This window comes from Nasonia vitripennis, chromosome 3, assembly GCF_009193385.2.
Source record: "Nasonia vitripennis strain AsymCx chromosome 3, Nvit_psr_1.1, whole genome shotgun sequence".
NCBI lineage: Eukaryota > Metazoa > Arthropoda > Insecta > Hymenoptera > Pteromalidae > Nasonia > Nasonia vitripennis.
Window position 1 is genome coordinate 6,346,089 of NC_045759.1, and position 22,193 is coordinate 6,368,281.

A 22,193-nucleotide genomic window follows, 5' to 3' on the forward strand; every position below is an offset into this window, starting at 1 on the left:
AATCTCAAAAGCAGCTATGGCTCCACACACTTTCTCACCATTCCAGCAACAATTTTCGAATCGTGAGCCAACAATAACGATAACCCTTCTCACTTCCCTTCGACTATACTTTCCTCTTCCACAGCCTCTCCCAACACTGCTTTTCTCTCTCTACCCATCCATTCCACTTCGATTTCTCATCTGGAAAATATCTCAGCTGCACATACATACAGACCACCCATCATACCCTCGGGCTCGTCAATTCGCACAACGTGACAATCGGAACACGAGGCGTGTTTGCACGATAGATCGACCAACGTTACCAGAGCACATGCACACGCGTATATCTATATATCGCTACACACACAAGTGCAACTGCACCGTAAAAGGCGCCGCGGAGATTTCGCGCTCGTTTTAACGGTTACGGGGTTTTGGCTGCAGCGAACGGGTTCTGCTTTATGAGCTACGTAAATGCGGCCGGTGATTGTCGATGCGGCCTGCGTGTACTATATATATGCGTGTGTACTGTATATAAGAAACGATAGGCTGCGGTCGTGGCTCATCGATGCGTTGCAGCGTTGAGTGCATACCTGTGTATCAATGTTCAGACCAGATGTCGCGTGATATTTGGTATTCACTGCGGCTCTGTATTGCGGAGTTGTTTGGGTGAGCTTTGATTATCGTATTGAAGTAAAGGCTTGAGATTTTGAAGCTTTATCGATAAGCTGATGAAGATATTTATATTATCAGCACTTTTACGCGCAATGAATATTTTATTACTCATAATTCCGAAGCTCCAGTTAATTTTTCCTAGTTCACAGAATACTTTTCACGGTTCACGCCAACAATAAAAACCCCGAGCGATGTACATTTCAAATTTTACATCACCTCATAAAAGCTAACCCATTAAAATCTCGCCCTACACAGTACACTCACGATTCGTCAAAAAAAAAGAGTCACCAATCTATGCGAAAATAAAAGAGTACATAACCAAACTACAGATTACGGCTTTAACGTCTGCCATGTGAAAATAAAATTGTCGTTACGTCTCGCCTATTGTAAACTGGTCGTAAAGCGCGGCGATAATAGCGACGACAAAAGCGATCTCCATATCGATTAAATCGATTTTTTCTTCCGGGAGCCGTGATCTTCGTCGACGCCAAGGCCTTGACGAACACGACGACGCTCTCTGCAAGAAAATGTTCGTCGATCCGTGACTGAGAAGATGAAATGGCACTGCGATCGATCGGTAAAGCACGAAGCGAAGAAAGATGTTTGCTCGAGTGTATGCTATGCTCGAATTGCATAATGGCCAGTTGATGATGATTGACTACGTAACGTTTTGGTGGAGGGATATGTATGTGGATATGCCCGAGTTAATGATAGGTTACTACCCTAGTCTGTGCGCGGCTTGTTATAGTTTTTCGAAATAGTGCGCTGGAGAACTTTCTTTTCCTTTTTCGTAATGTTTATTGAGCTATATATACCATATCGTGTGTTTTTTATTTTTGATAAATTTGTTTGTAATCGTAATTTTGAAGTTGTTCAACTGTATCAAAGTCGAACGTCAAAACGAATTTATCACTTGTCACGCAATGTTTTTCAAATAGATCGAGTACCTGAATTATTAAACGATTCGAAATTTATTGTGTATGTACAGTAGGCCTGATTTAATTAAATTGTCAAAACCCGTACGATGTTTTGGTCAAATAACTAATAGCAACAAATCGACTTAATACCGCTAGTTTTATCGTCTATACGAAATTCATATGCTTGCTTTATTCAGAAAATTAACGATGTTTCAATAAAAAATTATCTGTCACATCTTTCAGTCCATTGATTTCTAAAAACATTCGCAGTAATTACTCGATATCTGGAAAGTCCAGATCGCAACTTTCCTTTCCTCACCTCCATTAAAAAAATTACCAACAGCATCGCACACCAAAATATCAATAACAAAACTCACTTCTGCGACGAAACATCGTCAGGATATCACGCAAAACCGATGTCATAACGAATGCAACAGGTATCCATACAAACGACACAACACTCTGACGAGTCCTTGAACTACATTTCACACTAAAAGAAGCACATATTTTAAAGCAACGATATCAGAGCGCAAAACTGAATACAACGCTCGAGAAGAAACGTCTGCGAGGGAGACCGACTTGTCACTGCTCTGCGAGAGCGTCAAGTGTACGTTTAGAATCGATTAGCGGACCGATGATAAAAGAGTCCCTCCCACGCACCGGTCCCAATGGGGGAGAGTCGCTGTCAAGTTGAAGTCATGGTGACGGTTTTGAGAGAGATAATACTGTGCTTTGTTATTCCGCGATGGGATACATAGAGGATCCTTTTTTTTTTAAACGATGAATCGAGGCATTGTTGACATGTTGTTGTGAAAAAATTAAGTTTCGAACCGCAAGGCTGACGTGTTCATTAAACGAAAGAAACGAGATTATTTTAATTAAGCCTGATAAGAAGTTCTTGAAAATCGTATCGAATATATAAATAAGAGGAAATATCGTATTGATCGAGTGATAAACGTGTAAACATACAAACGTGTAAAACCTAACGAAAATAAAAATAAGATTTTACGTTTTGATCGCATGAGCGACTCTCGCACGTACGTCTGTGTATAACGAAGAATACAGTTGTTCCAACAACAACCCGATGCAGTGCCATCAACTCCAGAGCTCAACAGCTGCAAAATTAACGTCCCAATCATACAATACTTATACTTCTCTCTACGTGATAAAACTGTACATACGCCACGCCAGCCGATAAGGCATATCCTTTCCTCGAGACCCGAATTCGTTAGCTTCTAAAAATAGACGAAAATACATCCCAGCATACAGGAGGCTCGTCGTCATCACCAGATCTTTTACGCTACTTCTACTTCAAGTCCTATCAATTCGCACAGCTATACACGCTGACACGACTTATTTTTCCGATTGAGATGCAAGAAACGCGCCAATGTACACGCGCGAGTCGATGAGAATTTTGATGCGGCTCTTTGTGTGCTCGGGACGATCGGGAAGATGAGAAGCGGAGTGAGATAAAACAAAATAATTATTGCGTCTCATAGGAACATCGAGGCGACAGATATAATTGCGCTGATTAGATCTCTTCTAGCCTCGACGTACTGTATAAAAGTAATATTAAAATATTCCGCTCCGCGGATTAGTAAACATAATCGAAAAAATATTCCGATAAGCAAATCCGGACAAACTCGTAAGTATGCATTGTATTATCACAAACAACGATGCTACTTGGTATACCGCGACTACTGTACTGTGTATTATTTTATATTTATATATAAAAAGAGAAAGGCTGTCGGTGTCTCATTCGCAAAGTTCGAGTGTCAAAGACGCTGGGCGTTGCCGTCATTGCATGTAAGTGCACCTAACGTGTACTGCATATGTGTGTGGACGGAGAAGGGGCTGTGTCCGAGGCCAAGATATAAGCGCCGTTGGTAATCCAAAACCGAAGAATGCGTGCCACAGGCGCCTGCAACCTTTGCTCTTGGAATGTACTGCTTAGTCGACGTAATATAATCTTCAGTGATGAATACTGATCCTTATCGTCGTCGTATTTGATACAATGTTTACTTCAATTTTGTGCACTTGTTGCGTCATGTGTATTAGTATTATTGCGATTTCTCTCTGCAAATTAAAAACGAAAACTATAGAACTATAACAACCTTCCGTCGAGTCAACCACAGGCGCCTCAGCTCACTAATTCCCACCGGAAAGCAAGCTCTCTCGCTCCAGCAGCAGTATAGCAACGCGGAACCACTCGAAATCGAGCTTAATTAACGCAGAGCTCGAAATCGCATCGGCATCCGGTGCACGCACAGAAACAATACGCGCACCGGCGGCTAATGAAAGTGCATCAATGACGCTATATTCGAGAGACCATAATACAATTCAACTCTTCGCGTGATAAATCCCATGCCTCAGCGGAGTGAATCTCAGCGACATCGGAGAGATGGAAAATAAAAAGCCGCGAATACAATGAAACGGAAAAAAGTAGTGACGATGAGAGACGCCGATAAAAACGTATCGAGAGAGAGAGAGAGAGAGAGAGAGAGAGAGAGAGAGAGAGAGAGAGAGAGAGAGAGACGAGTAAGGCACGCGGAGAGCGACGTAATGATGGTTCGTTGAACCTCGACTCTTCGTTCTCTCTCTTGCTCGCTCGCGCGCACTCTGTGTTGCGTGTGGATATACACGACTTGCTCAATTCTCGTGTAGTTGCGCGCGCTCTACGAGCCTCGAGGCACTTATCTATATATTCCTCGCTCGTGCTCTATCTTTTTTTCTATGTAGCGAACGAGTGTCTTTTTTGAAGGAGGATGTGGCGTTGGAAGAGAAAAAAGGGAGGTGTACTGGTCGACGGGCGGTATGTGCTTTGGAGGTGAGAGATTGAAGATAGTAATTGTGATCGAATAATTGAAAATAGAATATTTTGGGGGAAATTAAGTGAATTTAATCACTGACGAATATTAAATTGGTTAGTATATGGTAATTAGATTATCGAATGATTAATTACTCAGCTCCTGACGTTATTAGCATTACTCGAGTATCTTCGGACATTATATCTGTGGGAAGCATCGTCGTGCGAAATTGTTTTATATTTTCTGATTTTACTTTGCATTAGTCTTGACTACTGGTAGCATGCTAGTCACGTTACAAATTTCGTAGTGTCCTACGCTCGACGATGACTATTAGTATTAACAGTAAAAATAGATGTACACAAATTGTCGGTGCAGCTTGTCAATGGTATTACCCTGCGCGTTTCTTGCGGATAATTAGAGAGAAATTGGCCCATTTCTCGACTTTCCAAGTAATGACGGTGTAATTTTGAAACCGGCGTAATTTTGAAGTACCGCGAATTACATTACAAAATTGTTAACTTCTACTCTGTACAATACGTTCGCAGATTTTAATGCGGAGCATTACACGCTCTAAGCAACGCGCAAAAGATCGCATAACTGAACCATTATAAACTTTATGATAATCACTATCAAAAGATTCATAAAATTCGTAATCCAGTAACCTTAAACCTCACACAATCAAATAACGCAGTCATCCCAAAAAATCAATGTCGCCTACCAAATAAAAAAGGTAAACCCTGATCCGACGTTTCAACCACATCCACGTCACCTGTCACGTGCGTCGAAGTGGTGAACAAAGCCTCAACCGAAATTCTTTTCCGGAAAAGCCGCGGCTAAAGACCGATAAGCGCGTTATAGAGGAAACGTCGACGCGCGTCCTTCGCAATGAAGACCGTTGAACTCGGCTCGAGTTGAAATTCAACGACGGCCGCACGACGATGTGGAGATAATAAAATTATACCTCGTTCCGGGGAGCTTCTTTGTGTTACCGCGAAGCTCTCGCTCCGTTTTTTCTTCCCATCTGTCTGACACTGCGTCTGTAAGCGATTTGGTCAGGGTTTTCCAGTTTTTTGCCGATCGGATCGGTTGCCTTATTTGTTTTCATTCATTTGGGCATAGTGTGATGTTACGAGAATTAGAAAGACTAAATGATTTATGAAAATAAATTTGAATTCCATTATATACCAACATTGGTTAGAAAAGAGAAACACACGAATAAAATGAATTTCACCCTCTAACAGCATTTTTAATTTTCTGAAATTAGAATGACCACAAATAGAAGCACAACGTGTCCCGAGCTCACACCAGAACATAAACCGGCTGGAAAAATGTTAAAACAGGGTCGCCGTAGGTATACTTAGGACAGCGGCGACGTTTAGCATATAAAAGCAGCTGTGGTCGTAAAGAGAGCGAGTCTGAAAGGATCATAAACAAGAAAGAAAACGGAAGGCTGAGTGTGCCACGGTTTAGCGGGAAATTTAATAACGAACCCGCGGCAATATACATATTCTTTTTATAATCCGCCGAGAGCCCGGGCGACAGGAGGAAAATGCCTCGTATAGTATACAGTTAGGGATTATTGTCCGTATGACGTTACACTGTATACAGCCTCTCGTGCAAAGATAATAGAACTTTATTTCCCCAGACGAAACGAGCGATAAGAAAAATATTTGTTTTCGTCAGGACACGGGGTGTATTGTATACGGGCGACTATTCGTAGGTTGGAAAACGTCTTAATCGTCGCTGTGGAAGATATGGGTGGTGACGATATTGATGATCGACAGTTCATGTATCTAGGTCACGCGAGCTCTTTATGCTAGATAAGTTGAGATTTTGCTCGCGTGTCTGTGAGCTTGCAAAAAATGATAACTTTATGTGCGCTTATCGTTTGTTATGCAATTTGTTGAATGTATAAGCTGAGAGAAGGAAACTTCCTAGTTTTTTCTATATCTTGCAGTCATATGTGCAAATATTGTTTATTAAGAGGAACGTTACAACTGCTGCACGAATGAACCAAGTAGTATTTCTCTTCAGCCTCTATTCCAAGTATTACGCTTGATTAAATCATGAGGGACAATACCTTTTAATACACTGTATGATACACTCTGACTCATCCTTTTAATTGATCTCTATGGTTTGAATTATCGTTCCAAACATCCATGCGAAAAGAACGCTGAACATATTAATCAAAGTAAATTACTTTTTGTCAAATAAAAAGAACTGCCTTAATAAAAATGACGAATATTTTTAATCTCATTTGTATACAGAGCTCACGCTAATGAGATAAGATATTCTTATTTAGGAACTCAACAAGCCTCTACTGTGCTTCCCACAAATAAAAAAAACTATAAAGCACTCCCGAAACCTCGAGGTAACACAGTCCTCGTAAAATAATAAAACTCGAGGCTCGCCGCGACGATCTCAAAGCCGCGATATAAGTCACATTATTATACAGTAAATAATACCCTGGAGCCTTGGAGGTGTGGTAGACACTCGATGATTTGCATCTAAAAGAGTCTTCCAAGCTCTGAATGCTTGTAATTTCAATACAGACGCTGAAATAGCGGGTGGGATGTAAGGGAAAAATGGACGAAAGGATTGTCAGTTCGATGACTGTCAGTGTCGGAACTTTTGAAACTTTGTTCGCTATCGGTAAGGAAATCGGCAATCTATAAGAGCCGAATCTATTGTTAGTTTCTATTCGGCATTGTGGGTGTGTCACTGGCGTTTAGTTTTGTCATAATGGCTAGAAGTGACAAATGCTCGAATTGTTTAATTATCGGCACGTAATAAGAAGCTGTGTGGAAGATTTATTATGTAAGCGACAGTATAGTTGGTTTAAAAGAATGAAAAGTTTTGTTTGCTTGAATTTGTCTAGGACGTAACGTTTTTTTAATGGCTGCTGAGTTGGACAAAGATTATTCTTTTCGTTTAAGATCAAGTTTAACGAGTCCTTGAATTTTTTTCTAATTTTTCTATTCTCACGCTGTGTATAAGTTACTGATTGTTAAGCACACACTATTTTATAGCAAAGTTTTAAACATTTTACAACCGTATAATCAAAATATACCCAGAGTACCATATACGCTACAAGAATGCACTGTTTTTTCTCGAGAAAAGTGAAAGCTTCGACTTTACGTTCCTTTGTTATAAAACAATACTCGCCGACACACACGCGCACCTGTACCTCTTATATTTTTATGCAAAACTCTAAATCGCACAATAACGATTTTTCCTCGAAAAAAAAAAATCACACAAACTCTTCGCAATTTGAATTCTCAACCACCCATACAATCTCAATTCACCATCAAAGCAATAAACTCCAACGATCCATACCGACAACAAGAAGTCACCTGTAATACAACTCGGCAGCCACGCACAGCAACCATAACCATCCTCCTCGCGATCTGTTATTATTTCCGCTGTCCCGGTCATAATCCGAAGCAGCCGCAACGTGTGCTCATAAGAATATACCTCACCACTCGAGGAATTTTCAGAAAACGCTTCGCGCATGCACAGGCCTATAAGTAAGGAGATACACACAGAGAGCAGGGCATGGCTCAGCGGGTAAACCGGTAACCGGACCTCTCTTCGCACACATGTACGCATTGCTCGGCCGTGAATCAGAGCGCAAGTCGTCGTGCGACCAGGTGCTCTGTACCTGTATTACTCAGTTTTTAAGCAAAAAATTGTGAGGTGAACGCCTTGTGTTCGCGATGATGCGTGGAATTGTAAGGAAGTATTTTTAGGGGCTTTTCACGTGTGACTAATGTGAATTTTTAAAACGGGATATTGGCGCGCGGTGAGTGTGTTGGAAATTTTGATGGCGAATGTAGTGCGGTGGTTTTGAGTGAATCAAATTGGTTGGTCGGTTTGGAATTTTCATGAAAGGTGTTGGTGCAGCGATTGATTATTCAACGGCTGTTTAGAAAAAAAAATTACACAGTGTATCGAGCTTGTATAAGTTAATCGAAAATATTTATAAAGTGTATATAAATAGACTTTTCTATCGATAAATCATCGAGTTTTTATTTTTGAAACCAACGCGAACCATTTCTCCTCTCTGAAATCCCAAATACCTTTCTATACTCACAACGCGATGCTTTTCCTCACTAAAAGCAAAGGTATGAGCATTATACCATAGAAAAACAATGAAACAAATCGGACGATCGCGACATTTTAATTGCAGCACAGCGTCTTATTTCATTACAAAAGGCACGAATACACAGCGCGAGGCGTAACATGCATAATCGTATCAACTTATATTACGCAAAGCTAACGCGACGACGGCCGCTGCGGAGGTGGACGGCATAACATGCCTCTCGCGTTATACAGTCGATAGACGTAAACTTTTGTTTTTTGTTTGTTTGTATACTAGAGCAGCTTTATTTTCGAGGTGAAAGATGTATGGAAAGTAAGAGTGAATAACTTTTGCAAATTATTATGTGACATCGAAAATATTGATGCAATTATTTGGAGGCATTGCTTCACACCAGTAATTTTTAGAGAATAAACAAATATCTTCGGACTAGAAAGAAATGACTGGAACGATGCAGCAACGACGGTATCCCCAACGCACTAAATCACTCGTCCAAACTCCACACCATTACACTCCCGACCCTAACTCCCTCTCTCGAATTTTCCGGCGGCATTTTCAACGTCTCTACGTAAACAGCAGGCGGCAGCATCGCTCGATGCAGATTACATTGGTCTCATAAATAGCTGGATTATTCGAGCGCAGCATCAGCTGCAGAGGTGAGATGCTCTACTGCGTTCGTTTTTCTCCTGACTCCGATCTCGAAATAGCGAGTGTATAAACGCAGTAGGCGCCAGAACTCATCGCGCACGTGCCTTTTGAGATCAGCTTTTGATAGTAGGCGAGCTACGGGCTCTAGATTCGTTTGAAGAATATTTCTAGTGCGAATGAAATTTCTCCGCGTTTGATCAACAATAACGATCGTACGGTTAATAGAATGTATAAAAAGAAGAAAAAATTTAAATATCAAGCTGAGAGAGAGAGAGAGAGAGAGAGAGAGAGAGAGAGAGAGAGAGAAGCGCGTGGGCGCAGGTACAAGCGTCGGCAGTAAACCCTCACACATGCAGAGCCCGAGTATATATTGTGCGTGTCTGGCTCTCCCTCCTCGTGTGCAAGAGTCGAAAAGCAGCAGCGGCGAAGGTCTGAGATCCACTTGCGAGTTGTTGTGTTCATCGGAGGGTCTCTCCCCGTATACCGGTGTATGCCTCCTCGCTCTCTCTCTCTCTCTCTCTCTCTCTCTCTCTCTCTCTCTCTCTCTCTCTCTCTCTCTCCCTACTCTCTCGTGACATCTGAGTGCGTATATACAGGTATAATAAGCCGCGAAAGGTGTGCGCTGTATATAGCAGTCTGCCTAGCAACTGAATGGTGTTCTTTATTTCGCGTGTACGGCGGCGGTGGTTCTCGTCAATTTAAAAATGGCCGCGGGAGGCTGCCTCTTTCTCTCTTATATTCTGCTGCTGCTGACCAGTCCAAGGTCGTTGGGATACATTTTGCGTGTCTCGAGTCGGAGAGAGGGAGAGAGAGAGAGAGAGAGAGAGAGAGAGAGAGAGAGAGAGAGAGGAAATTAGATGAGGTGCTTTCGATTCGGGTATGATTATAATTTAGGTGGAGGAGTTGATTGTAAAATTGGAGGAAGCTGATGTATACGCGGATGAATAACTTGGAATATTAAGCCACGAGGATGTAACGTTCATTAAAAATCACCCGAATTTTCGAGAAAGCTACACCAAGAGGGCGACCGGAGAGAAAAAACAGGTTCTGGCCGACGTACCCTCTCCGATATATCCTCGATAAACGTCTTCTTAAAAAATATCCAACTTCTGCTCCGTATATAAAAGACGAACTGTACCCACATTCCTAACAGCGAATCTAACGTTCCTCTTTCTCTCCAGAAGCAAACACAATTAAATACCCCCTTCGCAGTCGGTGTAAAACCGTTCCTTCCAAGCGCAAAAAATAAAAGTTTCTCTCTCTCCTATATACTCCAAACCCGCGATCATACACTCGTGAAATCTCGAATTTTTACGATGAGAAAACCCCGGCTCATTCGCGTGTACAGAGAGAATGAAAAAACCGATCGCACTGCATTTCGAGCTGCTGCACGATCGTAAAAAAAGACACGAAAGAATCGAGAGCAGAGAGAGAAACTTAATTGCGTGAACTTTTGGGATAGGAGAGAAGCTGTGCAGCCGCTAAATTTTTTCGAGGGAGCTTAAGAACGTACGTGTTAGATATATTCTAGTATTGCGCGAAGTTTTCTAATAAAGCAGCGTGTGGAATGTTTCGAAATATGTAAGTAAGCGTACAGAGAAAAAAAGTTCGCAAACAGAGACAGGATTGGTATTGTTGTGCGCGGCTCTTTGTTTGGCGATCTTCTTGGAATATTTTTATGTTACAAGGATCTAAGCGTTATTTCATTTTAATATCGTCGTGGTATTATGCGCACCTTTGGATAAGGCAGCAGAACTATTTGCTGCGCAACTCGCTTCGCATGCAATATTTCGTCATATGCACGGAGAAAATTGATTTTCTTTTGTGTATACACTTTGTAAGTATTATTCTCATTCAGGAGGATCTTAGAAGCGAACGAAATCGTTCGAATCGTCAGCAATAAACGTTTCGCATTTTTTTCAGCGCACCTAGCTCGAGCTCCGCACAAAAAGTAGAGTTTTCCCTACGACTAACCCGCACACACAGTACTACAACTTCCGGGTGAATCACAACGCGCCTTTCTCTCTCCTCTCCATTATACATATACAAGCATAGTACACGCATATAGCGCGCGAAAACGACGCTCGCGTTCTTTTTTTTTCTCTGCGGCGAAAGGACGCACACTTTGCTTGCACACGCGGGGTGACTCAGTGCGTCGAGGGGCGATGACGAGTCTCTCGCGCGAGCGAGTGTACAATATATTTTCGGCTAGACGAGCGAGTTTCGTAATTTCGTAGGCATTACGTCGACGTCGTCATTGTGCCGCGTGCTATATGCAGGAGTTGCGCTCGTTATCGCGAGGCTCTGTGTTCTGATGCGGCGTTAGTTACAGGTCGATGATGAGTCGTGAAAGCTGTGGTACATGGTACTGTAGAGAAACGTTTTCTACAGAGGATTTTCGGTTTTGAGGGTTTGATCGATTGGTGGTGCGACGATAAGCTTGTATTATTGTTGTGAAGATTTGTAATGCATTTACTAACGCGTTACAAACATATAATATTCACACAGCGATAACGACACTTCCGATCGCATGCGTTCCACGTCAACATTTCTATCACAGCCGCATTGATATCGGAATTACGCATCGCTTGTCAAGTAAAATAAAAGAAAAAAACGCTTCACCAGCTTGATAAATGATACACACAAACGCATGTATCATTAAACGCAGCTCATAACTCCGTCATTACGCTGTACACACTCTCTTTCTTCTCGTCGAATTCCCATCAAGCTAAACACACATAAGCATATAACTATGCGATGCACATATCTCTCGCATTATACAAGGCAACACGAACGGCTCGACCGTATAGAATCCGTTATCATCCCAAAGCAGCGTTTCACGCGCACACATACAAAGATATATATGTAGGTATCCCCGTTTTGTTTGTTTTTACTTCCCGAAAAAGCGCTGCAGCAGCAGCACCGAGTAATGTCGCCTTTGCGCAATAGCTTCTATCTCTCGAAATAGACGATACGACAATAGAGAGCAGCTTATAGCTCGGAAAGTTTGGGTCAAAGAGCGAAAGAGAGAGAGAGAGAGAGAGAGAGAGAGAGAGAGAGAGAGAGAGAGAAAGAAAAGATCTCTCTCGTTGCGTCTTAACGAGTATTCAGCTCTCTCTCTCTCTCTCTCTCTCTCTCTCTCTCTCTCTCTCTGTCTCTCATAATAAAATCGAAATTTAGAAGCAGCCGCGAGATATGCTCTATTTTTAACGAAGTCCTACAAAAGGCGGAAGGGGCCGATGCCTCTCGATCTTCTGGAAATAATACACACATACAGTGTATAGTAATGTGTCTCCAGGAAATCGACCAGCAAAAATTTCCAAAGCCCGGGCTTATACACGCACGATTCGCAGGTCATCGAGGGGTGCGCGCAATAAAACCTTCCGCCGCCGCCGCGTGACACACCTGCCGTTTACGCCCCCCTGAGAGGTTCAATGATATAAACGCAGGTATACGATTGTGTGTGTGTGTGTGTGTATACAGCAGTAGGTGCGATTTGCCGGTCCCCCGGGTGTATACACACCACCAGCGAAAATGGCCGTTGACGTCACCCCCCTGTGCCAGAGTGGTATGCATATGTATATAGTTGCCATAGAGAAGGGCTGCACTCGTGAGGCAGGTCTCGTTCGAGGGCGTCGAGTGAGTAAGTTCTTTGATGCTGCTCCGGTGTGGGCGATCGAGGGTGATCATTTTAATTGAAAAACTTTGGATCTAATACAGGCACGTGTGTATTGTTGAAAGAATAAACGGAAAAATGTCTATAACGATTCCGGCTCTCATTCTCTCTCTTAGTCATCAGGGCACATTAACGCGATAAATCGACAGCTTTCGCATCATCGCGTATTCTCATTTCTCTCTGAGCAGCGTTTCCTTGTTTATCATTGAAAATTTCACACGCCCAAGTCGGTCAGCAGGTTGATCGCTATCCTTTTTTCCCCCTACGCCTTTCAATTAAACACGCATATTTACGATCGATTAAGCAGAGGCGCTATCAAATTAGACGGCAATTACGTATAGTAATGAGCTCTGGGTAGAGAATTATATACTGTATTTACAATGCGACGTTCGAACGACGAACGCTCGAGCTCGTTACTGAACGCTTTAATGACTATAGTTGATCCAAATTCATTTGTTTCTTTTTTTCTCCCTATAAATCGTCGCGCGGCTCTCCGTCGCGTAACCGTGGCAACGATCTGTAATTCACTATTTCACTGATAAAACACCGACAGGTTATTAAACCATCGAACGAGGCCCCTTATTTCTAAATAAAGCGAAAATCTATGATTACCAACACCGATAATACCCGTAATCATCAATACAGCAATATTTATATTTCAGCCAACGGATGTTTTCGCAAGTTACGTTGCAAAACAGCGTAGACTCTCACTATTCCAATCCGCCTATAACTATATATTTACGTATACTTACACCCGCAGGTCTGCAAAGTCTCAATCAGATCCCTCCGAGTCATTCAAAATCTAAACATTTCCACTCGCGTACAAGTACACACACGTATATACGCTTACTACGAGTCTCTATCGCAATTACTCTTCGATCGACGACACAGACCTCGCATACAACGCATGCATCTCAACGGGCGACGTCAATAACCTCTAATCAAAACACAATGCTCTCTCCCCCGTCTCCACTATACCTACTTAAACGCACACCTCCGGAAATTCAGTTTCGCCGAAAACAGCAAAATCTAACTAACCTCGCGATTACCGGCCAGCAACAGCAGCAGCAGTCTCGAGCATCTCTCTCCTCCTCCGAGCTGCAGCCAAAGTGACTCGTCTATACAGATACCCACGCAGGTATAAAATCCACACTCACAAACACACAGACACTGCACCCGAGAGGTATCGTTCCAGCAGCGCACTTTCGAAACTACCTCGCCGCCGCCGCAGTTACAGCACTCGATCACCGGTACCACATGCCCGGCGCGCGCTCTCTCCTTCTAGTTTCGTCGATCTCTGCATATGCCTATATATATATATATGTATATCTATATATGTATGGTAGATACGTGCATGCCCAGAAAAGCACCACCGCGCGCGAGAGAAAAAACCGCGCACTGCACCGGGAGTATAAGAAGAAGAAGCCGGCGCGTGCGAGCCGAGCCTCGGGAACACTGACTGCCGTAGCAGCAGCAGCAGCAACGGAGAACGAGAAAACGGCGGCGGGCGGCCGACGCTCTCTCCCTCTCTCTCTCTCTCTCGGACCGGCTTTTACTATAGTTGCGCGCTGATGGTCTTTCTTTCTCCGAGCCCCGGCTTATATGTCGTGCATTCACCGCCGATGTGTATGCACTTACTGTAGCGTGGGCTGCTGTCATGGTGAGTGTGTCTCTATGTGCACCAGCAGCGCTGAGCAAATTGTATCGATGGAAGAAGTGCTATATACTTAGGTACCCTGGAAGGTAGTAGCGGAGATGAATAGAGTTAGTTAAGGACGCGTGTTGATAAAACAAACACTTAATGCAAGTGGAAATAATGTAATTTATAATGCTAAATATTGTTTTTTTGAATCATATCTTTTTTGGATGAAAAACCATTGAAATAAACATTTGTATAAGAAAAAACTATATTTATATTTCAATGTAAATCACAGTTCTCTTATACTACATGAAGCTTTTACAAAAAGTTACATATTAGTAAAAAAGTGTAACACATTTGATATTGTAATGACTAAACTTAGAGATAATATACACTTAAATGCTGTTAAAAATTAGCTTATTATTTTATTGATAAAATTTAAGTTACTGGATTCTAAAATTTCATTCTTCTCTACAAACTTAAGTTCTAATTGTCTCTTATAATAGTATTTAGTTAACAATATTTATATACTAGAACCAGTCTGTGATTTGTAAAAAATGATACGGTAACAATACAACTTGAACATATTAATGCACAGCATTTCTCTTATTCATCCATTTCCATACATTCATCCTCCTCAGTTTCCTGTAATTGAAAATTAACAAATATAAATATTTTTGAATCAAACATGAAATATAAGAACATTCCAAATCTTACATTATCATCATCGCAATCTTCTGTTTTGATGACTTTTGTTTTACTGGGAGACCTGTCTGATTCCTTTACATCCATTTCATTAGAATCATCAAGTGGCTTATTCTTTTTCATTTCTTCTCCACTACTATTTTGTTTTTCATCTGCATCGTTAGCTTGTGACGAACTAGATTCATTCATTTCATCATCATTTTTATTATAAAAGAACGTTATCTTCTTCTGCCAAGCTGGTGTCTCTCGAGGACAGTATCGATTACCAGGAAGATTGTCTTTACCTCCTATCGGATAATGGAAATATAATATTCCATTAGCAAATGTAAAATTGAAATAAAAAACAATGAATCTATCTTTTTACCTTTGTCAGAACTCGGCGCTGGACTTTGTGGCGCGCGATTGGCAGTTTTCTTCGGTGCTTTACCTCCAGCAGCAACTGTACAAAAAGAAATGAAATTATGTAAGTTGTAATCAGCGAATAAATAATGAAAGACATGTTATTGTGATTCAAAATATAATAAAAAGTAGAGGATAAATTTAAATTCGATAGGCAATAACGAAAAGCTTGTGTTCTGATTTCCTCTGTACCTATCAGACAACGTCAGAAAACTCACAATATTCTCGATCGCGAACAATCAAAGATTTACCTCTCACAGCAGCATCGGCCTTTGTTCGAACCATCTTCTCGACACCGATATATCAAGATCTGCCCGACGAAAATCAATACAACTCCTACAGCTTTCCGATGAAGCCGTTCGTCAAACACTACCTTATTGTAAACAAAGTGAGCTGTAAAAGCGTCTCCTCCTAAAAACGTGCAACAACAACAATGGCTCGTGCGAAAATTTACGCGCGCAACAGGCGACTGTCTGCCAGTTAAAGTTAGGTCTCTCGGATCAGCAGCGCCGCCACTTTATAGCACGAGAAACCGCGCGGCTGATGTTTTTTATTCTTTCTGCTGTGCTAAAGGTTATCGCCGCGGGAGAGGGAAAGATTGTACACGAGTCGAAATTCCTGATTAGTATAACTTCTTTTTCTGATAAACAAGCCTCCAAGCAGTCACTCCCATTTCCATGACGCGCGAATACCTATATATACGTATCATATGTAAATGAGAAAAGAATCGGCCGATGCTCGTGATTTGCGGATAGCGCCTGTTTCTTCAGTTCGTGTGGGACTTTGCTGTTTGGAAGGAGGCTGTGCTGAGGTGGATCAAGTAAAATGTCTTCTCTAAGTCGAGTAAGTTGCGGAGAAGAATTTTTAAGCTTCTTTATTACTTGAGAGATTTAAAATAAATACGATAATGTTAATCTTCCATTTTCGGATCAGCTTTTTTGCTTACATAACCTAAATCATAACACACATTTGGAGATTATTTTCAAAGTAGTTTTTTCTTCTTATAAAATTTAGTGGTCTTGAAATGAATAGGCTTTTTTGGATTTGATATCTGTGTTGAAACATTAAACACTTGATATTATTTAGTGCTTACGATCAATAGAGCACAGTCCAGTTATACAAATACCTAAGTTAATTTTTTTAAATGTATTCATATATTCCACTTGAATTCAAGGACTTTATCACCAGACAACTTTCATTAAAACCGTAGTCAAAATTTCAATTCAGTATTTCTGAAATATTACAAACTTAAAATTTTAAATCAACAGGTGGTTACCTCACCATATCTGTTTGTCAGATGTAACTTCAAAAATAAATTGTCCACAAGCTTACATTTCATGTATGTTTCAGGTATCTCTGCTTCAAAAGAGATTTTACAGTTCCAAAGTAAAATTGAACGATGTTGTTATTGTTAGTGCTGCAAGGACTCCAATGGGATCCTTCCTTGGATCCCTTTCATCTATGTCTGCCACCAAACTAGGAGCTGTAGCCATACAGGTACTACTTTATTTCACAATGAAGAGTAAATTTCGTATGAGTTTTTAAAATAATATTTATGAATTAATTTACAGGCTGCAATTGAAAGAGCTGGCATCGCTAAGGAGCAAGTCAAAGAAGTTTACATGGGCAATGTGTGCCAAGCTTACCTTGGACAAGCACCAGCCAGGCAAGCAACGTTATTTGCAGGTATACCATAAACTCATATTCTATTAGGACAATCAGAATTATAATCTGATAATATAATTATAGTGTTGCAATATAATTAATATATTCACATACTACTTAGGTCTGCCAAAATCTACTATATGTACAACTGTAAATAAGGTATGCGCAAGTGGAATGAAGAGTGTCATGCTAGCTTCCCAAGCACTACAGTGTGGACATCAAGATATTGTTCTTGCTGGTGGCATGGAATCTATGTCCAATGTTCCATTTTACTTGAAGCGTGGAGAAACTACTTATGGAGGTGTCAAACTAGAGGTGCATTATATTATTTTTTGTAGCTATTTAAAGTGCTATTACAAAGTATAGTTAGATATGCACAATTTAATGCTATTCCTAATCAAAAAAATCATATTTTAGGATGGTATTGTGTTTGATGGACTAACAGATGTATATAATAAGTTCCACATGGGCAACTGTGCTGAAAATACAGCCAAAAAACTAGGAATATCTCGTGAGCAACAAGACGAATTTGCCATCAATAGTTACAAACGAAGTGCTGCAGCTTATGAACAAAATGCGTTCAAGGACGAGTTAGTACCCGTTAATGTACCACAAAAGAAGGGTAAACCAGATGTAGTATTCAGTGCAGATGAAGAATACAAGAGGGTAAACTTTGAGAAATTTGGAAAATTATTAACGGTATTCCAGGTATGAAAGTGAGACAGTACACTTGAAATAAGATATCTAACTTTGCATCATTGGACTAGAAATAATAAGAATAATTTTTAACATCTTAGAGAGAAAACGGAACTGTCACAGCAGGAAACGCATCGACATTGAATGATGGATCTGCTGCTCTTATTCTCACCACTGCAGATAATGCACAAAAGCTTAATCTTAAACCTTTGGCAAGAGTTGTTGGTTTCCAAGATGCTGCTACGGAACCAATTGATTTTCCAATTGCCCCTGCCTTAGCCATTCCCACTGTAAGCATGGCTAATATAAAGAATATTATTCAGAATGTTTTCTAAAATTATTATGTCATACTAAAGTTCCAAACTAATGATTTCAGTTGTTGCAAAATGCAGGATTGAACAAAAATGACATTGCTTTGTGGGAAATTAACGAAGCTTTCAGTGTCGTTGTCGTTGCCAACCAAAAATTACTGGACATTGATCCAGCTAAAGTAAATGTTCATGGAGGAGCTGTTTCATTAGGACATCCTATTGGGTAAATAAAATACTTAAGTACCTTTTCTTCTAAACTTTCATGATTTTATCAAATTGGAATCTGTTTCTGTTATTGAATTAAACTTTTATATCAAATTGTTCATTGTATAATATTTTATATAGAATGTCTGGAGCCCGAATTATTGTCCATTTGGTACATGCTTTGAAAGCAGGAGAGAAGGGAGTCGCATCTATCTGTAACGGTGGTGGTGGTGCATCATCGATTTTAATTGAAAAGCTGTAAGTTATATCAAAGCTGCTAATTTTTCAACTGTTGACAAAATTCACTAAGTTTGGGCAGAGATTTGTTAGCAAGATGATTTTAACAATGCATTTACTCGTGATATATAATATCTACTGAAGTTTTTAATATTTTTTAATTATATTGAATGTTATTTTTATACTCACATGTTACACGTTTTATATTTGAAAATAAAATTTGTATATAGTTAAAAGAATCAGACATATTATTATCTTCACGAACCATTGCCAGTTATTATAATCATCTCATCCAGGTCTCATGTGCATTCATCTCCACCAAAACTGACTTTATATACCAAGGATGTATGTCCATTGTGTGACATTGTTAAAGATGAGCTCAAACTGAAGTTCAATGGACAATATCAATTAGAAATAGTAAATATCACAGCTCCTGGAAACGAACATTTGAAAAAATTGTATCAGTATGAAATACCAGTATTATTTTTAGAAGGACAGTATCTTTGCAAGCACAAATTAGACGTTGAATTATTAGAAAAGAGGCTAGCTGGCCTTACATAATTTTTTAATAATGATGTCTAATATTAATTTTTAATGATTAAATTGTATATATTTTACTTATTGTATAAATTATTCATAAGTAAACATGGTGTCTATTTCGATTTTTGAAATCATCTTAGAAATATTTTTTAGATTATAGATAAATTATTGTGTTGAAACAAAACAAAATTTACTGTACAATTTTTGATTTATTAAATTTTAAGAAACTGTTATTAAACTTACGTACATAATTATAGTACACGAATACATTCAGAGATCTGTACATTTTTTATAAAGAAACTTTATTTATTTGAACAGCTTTTATTACAAAAAAATACAGTTTAAAATAAACTTCAAGACCTAATGAATAAAAAATAAAATAACTAGTAAAAAGATTGTTTTATTTTAGATGAGAAAATATAAACTTTAATCACATGCAATATTTGCTTTAAAAAACGTTTATTCTTAGAAAATATCTTAGTTAATCATCCATTTCAACTGAGTAACATAGTAAATCTAACAGTAGGTTTGGATATTCTTGTTTCATGGAAATAAACTCTGTTGAATAAATAGCATCTTTTATATTTTTATGGATGTATTTTCTCACTTCCTTTTCTAAATCATTAAAGTTGTGCAGTCTAGCATAAATATATAATCCAACACAGTTTTCAACATTCTTATTGTGAGAAAGATAATTTTCACACAAAAGTTTCAATTCATTCATGTTAAACTTATCTGCTGTAACTAAAAGATCTTGTGCTATATTTTCAAGATTCCTTATCGTTCCTGTATAAATGAATCGAATTAATTTTGTTAATACATTAAAATCGCAGTCTGCTATTTTAATTACATTTTCTCGATTTTCTGTTGTGTCATGTTGAAACATGGCATAAAACACTGGACTGTTAGCAGCTAAAATGGCTTTGTGAGCATGTATAAGTTCTTATTCTCGAATATCATTCCAAGACTCCAAGTTCTCTTGTCAGAGGCTAAATTCACAGTTTGATCCAAAAAAGTCAAATTACAGCGTATAACTAATTTGTCATCTAATAATAAACTAAATTAGAAGGATTCACGAGGATACCTTTTCTCAGTACAACTGTTTCACTTAAACCATATAAAAGAGTACGCCTTGAATTCTTAATGTTAATTTCTTCATCTCGTGAATTAATCAGGGAAAATTTAATTTGACTTCTTAATTCGAAAGGTCTCTCCATTTTAACATTAATGAGAACAGTTATGAAATCTTGTGGTCCAATACCAACATCATTCATATATAATAGAATATTCCATTTATACTTATCCACATGAAAATAAGGAGATCTAAGGAACTCATTTGTTTCTGCATTAAGATGATTACTGAAGTTGTTGATTGTCCAAAGATTATCAACATTTACTGGAGATAAACTGCCTATAACGTTACGCTCTGCAATCTTCCTAATAAAAAATTCGATACTTGTTGTTAATATACAAATTGTCAAAATGTACTAAAAAGGTATTCACAATAATTGTAATATAGCAAAATGCTTACTTTTTTGTTGATTGTATTTGATATTCTTCAAATAACAGCGAAACGAGACAAACGAGAGCCAACCTGCATCAGTTAGTATGAATTTGCCACTCGCGTAGTCGTGCATAAAGGAAGATTAATGGCGCCACTTTCTACGCGGTGAAAATGCCTCCGTGGCGCCACTTTCCACGCGATTAAGTCGGTACAGCCCTACAAGTTCAGAATTTGTCCGTTTTGTTGCACAAAGAATATACCTATTATTGATGATCTCGAGTTGACCGTTGACGCTATAGGGAATTTTTAGTCAGTGTACAGTGTGCTACTGCAGCGATGGATGAAGGAAGATGACCGTAAAGACCATATAATTAGTTCACGAATATATTGCAGAGAATTTAGTGACATGTAACCGTGAATATAATGATTAAATCTGTATCCGATGTGTATATAACTTACTGTTTTACTTTACTTGCTTTATTTTTTACTTCTTCGAGTGTATTAGTGTATATAAATGTCAATTTTGATGTACGTTTTCGCGCGTATACTCGCAAATCCAATAGAAGTGTTTGCAAGAGATGTGTATCATGTGAAAGAGAATAATTCGTGCTACAGATGTATCTGGAAAAGGATCAGGAATTTGTGACAAGCGTAAGTTATGTATTTATTTCATCATCTTTATTAGTAAAGTTTGCAGTAACAATGATGATTCACACATTGTGGCGTGACATAACCAAACGTCTGTCTATCATATTCGCAATTTGGGTGGCATTCCGAGTCCATGTTGCACCATCCTATAACTGTAAGGCAAACATAAATAATGAGATATATACTGCTTTTAATTTTATAACCGTCAATATTTATCCAAGTGCTTCTTTACGAATTATCATTATGCGTGACTATTTTGGATATCATGAAAATACTAAATATCATTATTTACATTTGCGTAAGCTTAGTACAATCATATTATAAAATTCACAATTAAATACTTACGAACAATCTTTCCTGGAAACGAATACGCCATTCCAACAATCATGCAAAATATAACGAACAGAAGTTTGTCATTTTAGCAGCTACAGTATTTTCATGTGCTGATTTCTCAAAATCACAAGCTTACTTTGACTGTAGCAATTCCTTGTACGGAACAGATTTTTATATCGAATATTCGTACTTACGTCGCTCGATGAAGTGTGCGAATTAAAATCCCATTAAAATGATTGGTACATAAGACGAATTAAATTTTGCACAAAAGAAAAGCTGCGTTAAGGTAATCGGACGGAATATATGACTTCCTTAAATATTTGTATACACTCCGTAAACATGATCAGAGGCTAAAAAGCGTTATTTATGATTTTTAAAAATGTATTAAATCAGAGAGAATCGGTAACTGCATTTGTTCAATTTTGAATTGAAACGTTTAGAAAATACAGACAAATTTGATTTATTTTAACAATAAATGCCATGAATAATCACTGCTTCGTTCGAAAGCACATCG

The 22,193-nt window shown here is 39.2% G+C and overlaps 3 protein-coding genes and 1 long non-coding RNA gene across 7 annotated transcripts in view; 1 reads left to right on the forward strand and 3 right to left on the reverse strand.

Moving 5' to 3' along the window:
* The window catches only part of LOC100123368, a 55,021-nt gene extending 52,869 nt beyond the window's left edge, over positions 1-2,152 (reverse strand). For all 3 annotated transcript variants that reach the window (XM_016984262.3, XM_031926656.2, XM_016984263.3), the window contains exon 1: positions 1,946-2,152. In XM_016984262.3, coding sequence (XP_016839751.3) covers positions 1,946-1,991 — 46 coding nt within the window. In that variant the 5' untranslated portion in view covers positions 1,992-2,152. The remainder of the gene's footprint in view (positions 1-1,945) is intronic.
* A 12,539-nt stretch (positions 2,153-14,691) lies between these two features.
* On the reverse strand, positions 14,692-16,016 carry LOC100118008 (PCNA-associated factor). Its single transcript, XM_001607648.6, has 4 exons — positions 15,793-16,016; positions 15,507-15,581; positions 15,155-15,429; positions 14,692-15,082 (listed from the first exon to the last, which is right to left on the reverse strand). Exons 1-4 carry the CDS (start codon positions 15,824-15,826, stop codon positions 15,044-15,046), a joined length of 423 nt encoding a protein of 140 aa, XP_001607698.1. The 5' UTR covers positions 15,827-16,016; the 3' UTR covers positions 14,692-15,043.
* A 69-nt stretch (positions 16,017-16,085) lies between these two features.
* Positions 16,086-19,484, forward strand: LOC100117970 (acetyl-CoA acetyltransferase, mitochondrial). Of its 2 annotated transcripts, XM_031926657.2 has the most exons (9): positions 16,089-16,384; positions 16,892-17,038; positions 17,113-17,227; positions 17,328-17,521; positions 17,624-17,914; positions 18,004-18,192; positions 18,279-18,436; positions 18,559-18,675; positions 18,951-19,484. In XM_031926657.2, the coding sequence occupies exons 1-9, from the start codon at positions 16,367-16,369 to the stop codon at positions 19,213-19,215; spliced, it is 1,494 nt and encodes a 497-aa protein (XP_031782517.1). In that variant the 5' UTR covers positions 16,089-16,366; the 3' UTR covers positions 19,216-19,484. The 2 variants fall into 2 exon arrangements, with proteins under 2 accessions (XP_016839753.1, XP_031782517.1); XM_016984264.3 differs by lacking the exon at positions 18,951-19,484 and having other exon boundaries at positions 16,086-16,384; positions 18,559-18,891.
* A 192-nt stretch (positions 19,485-19,676) lies between these two features.
* On the reverse strand, positions 19,677-20,840 carry LOC103317428. The gene is made up of 4 exons (XR_512871.3): positions 20,726-20,840; positions 20,279-20,631; positions 20,045-20,183; positions 19,677-19,980 (listed from the first exon to the last, which is right to left on the reverse strand). It is a non-coding gene; the product is annotated as an uncharacterized LOC103317428 (long non-coding RNA).
* Between the last annotated feature and the right edge of the window lie 1,353 nt (positions 20,841-22,193).

Coding starts and splice junctions, on each gene's coding strand:
- LOC100118008 (XM_001607648.6), bottom strand. CDS start 15,826: ATGGTTCGAACAAAGGCCGATGCTGCTGTGAGAG. Junction 15,582..15,792: donor GGCCGATGCTGCTGTGAGAG/GTAAATCTTTGA, acceptor CTTTTTGTACAG/TTGCTGCTGGAGGTAAAGCA. Junction 15,083..15,154: donor AAGATTGCGATGATGATAAT/GTAAGATTTGGA, acceptor TTTCAATTACAG/GAAACTGAGGAGGATGAATG.
- LOC100117970 (XM_031926657.2), top strand. Junction 17,915..18,003: donor AATTATTAACGGTATTCCAG/GTATGAAAGTGA, acceptor TTAACATCTTAG/AGAGAAAACGGAACTGTCAC. Junction 18,676..18,950: donor TCGATTTTAATTGAAAAGCT/GTAAGTTATATC, acceptor CATCTCATCCAG/GTCTCATGTGCATTCATCTC.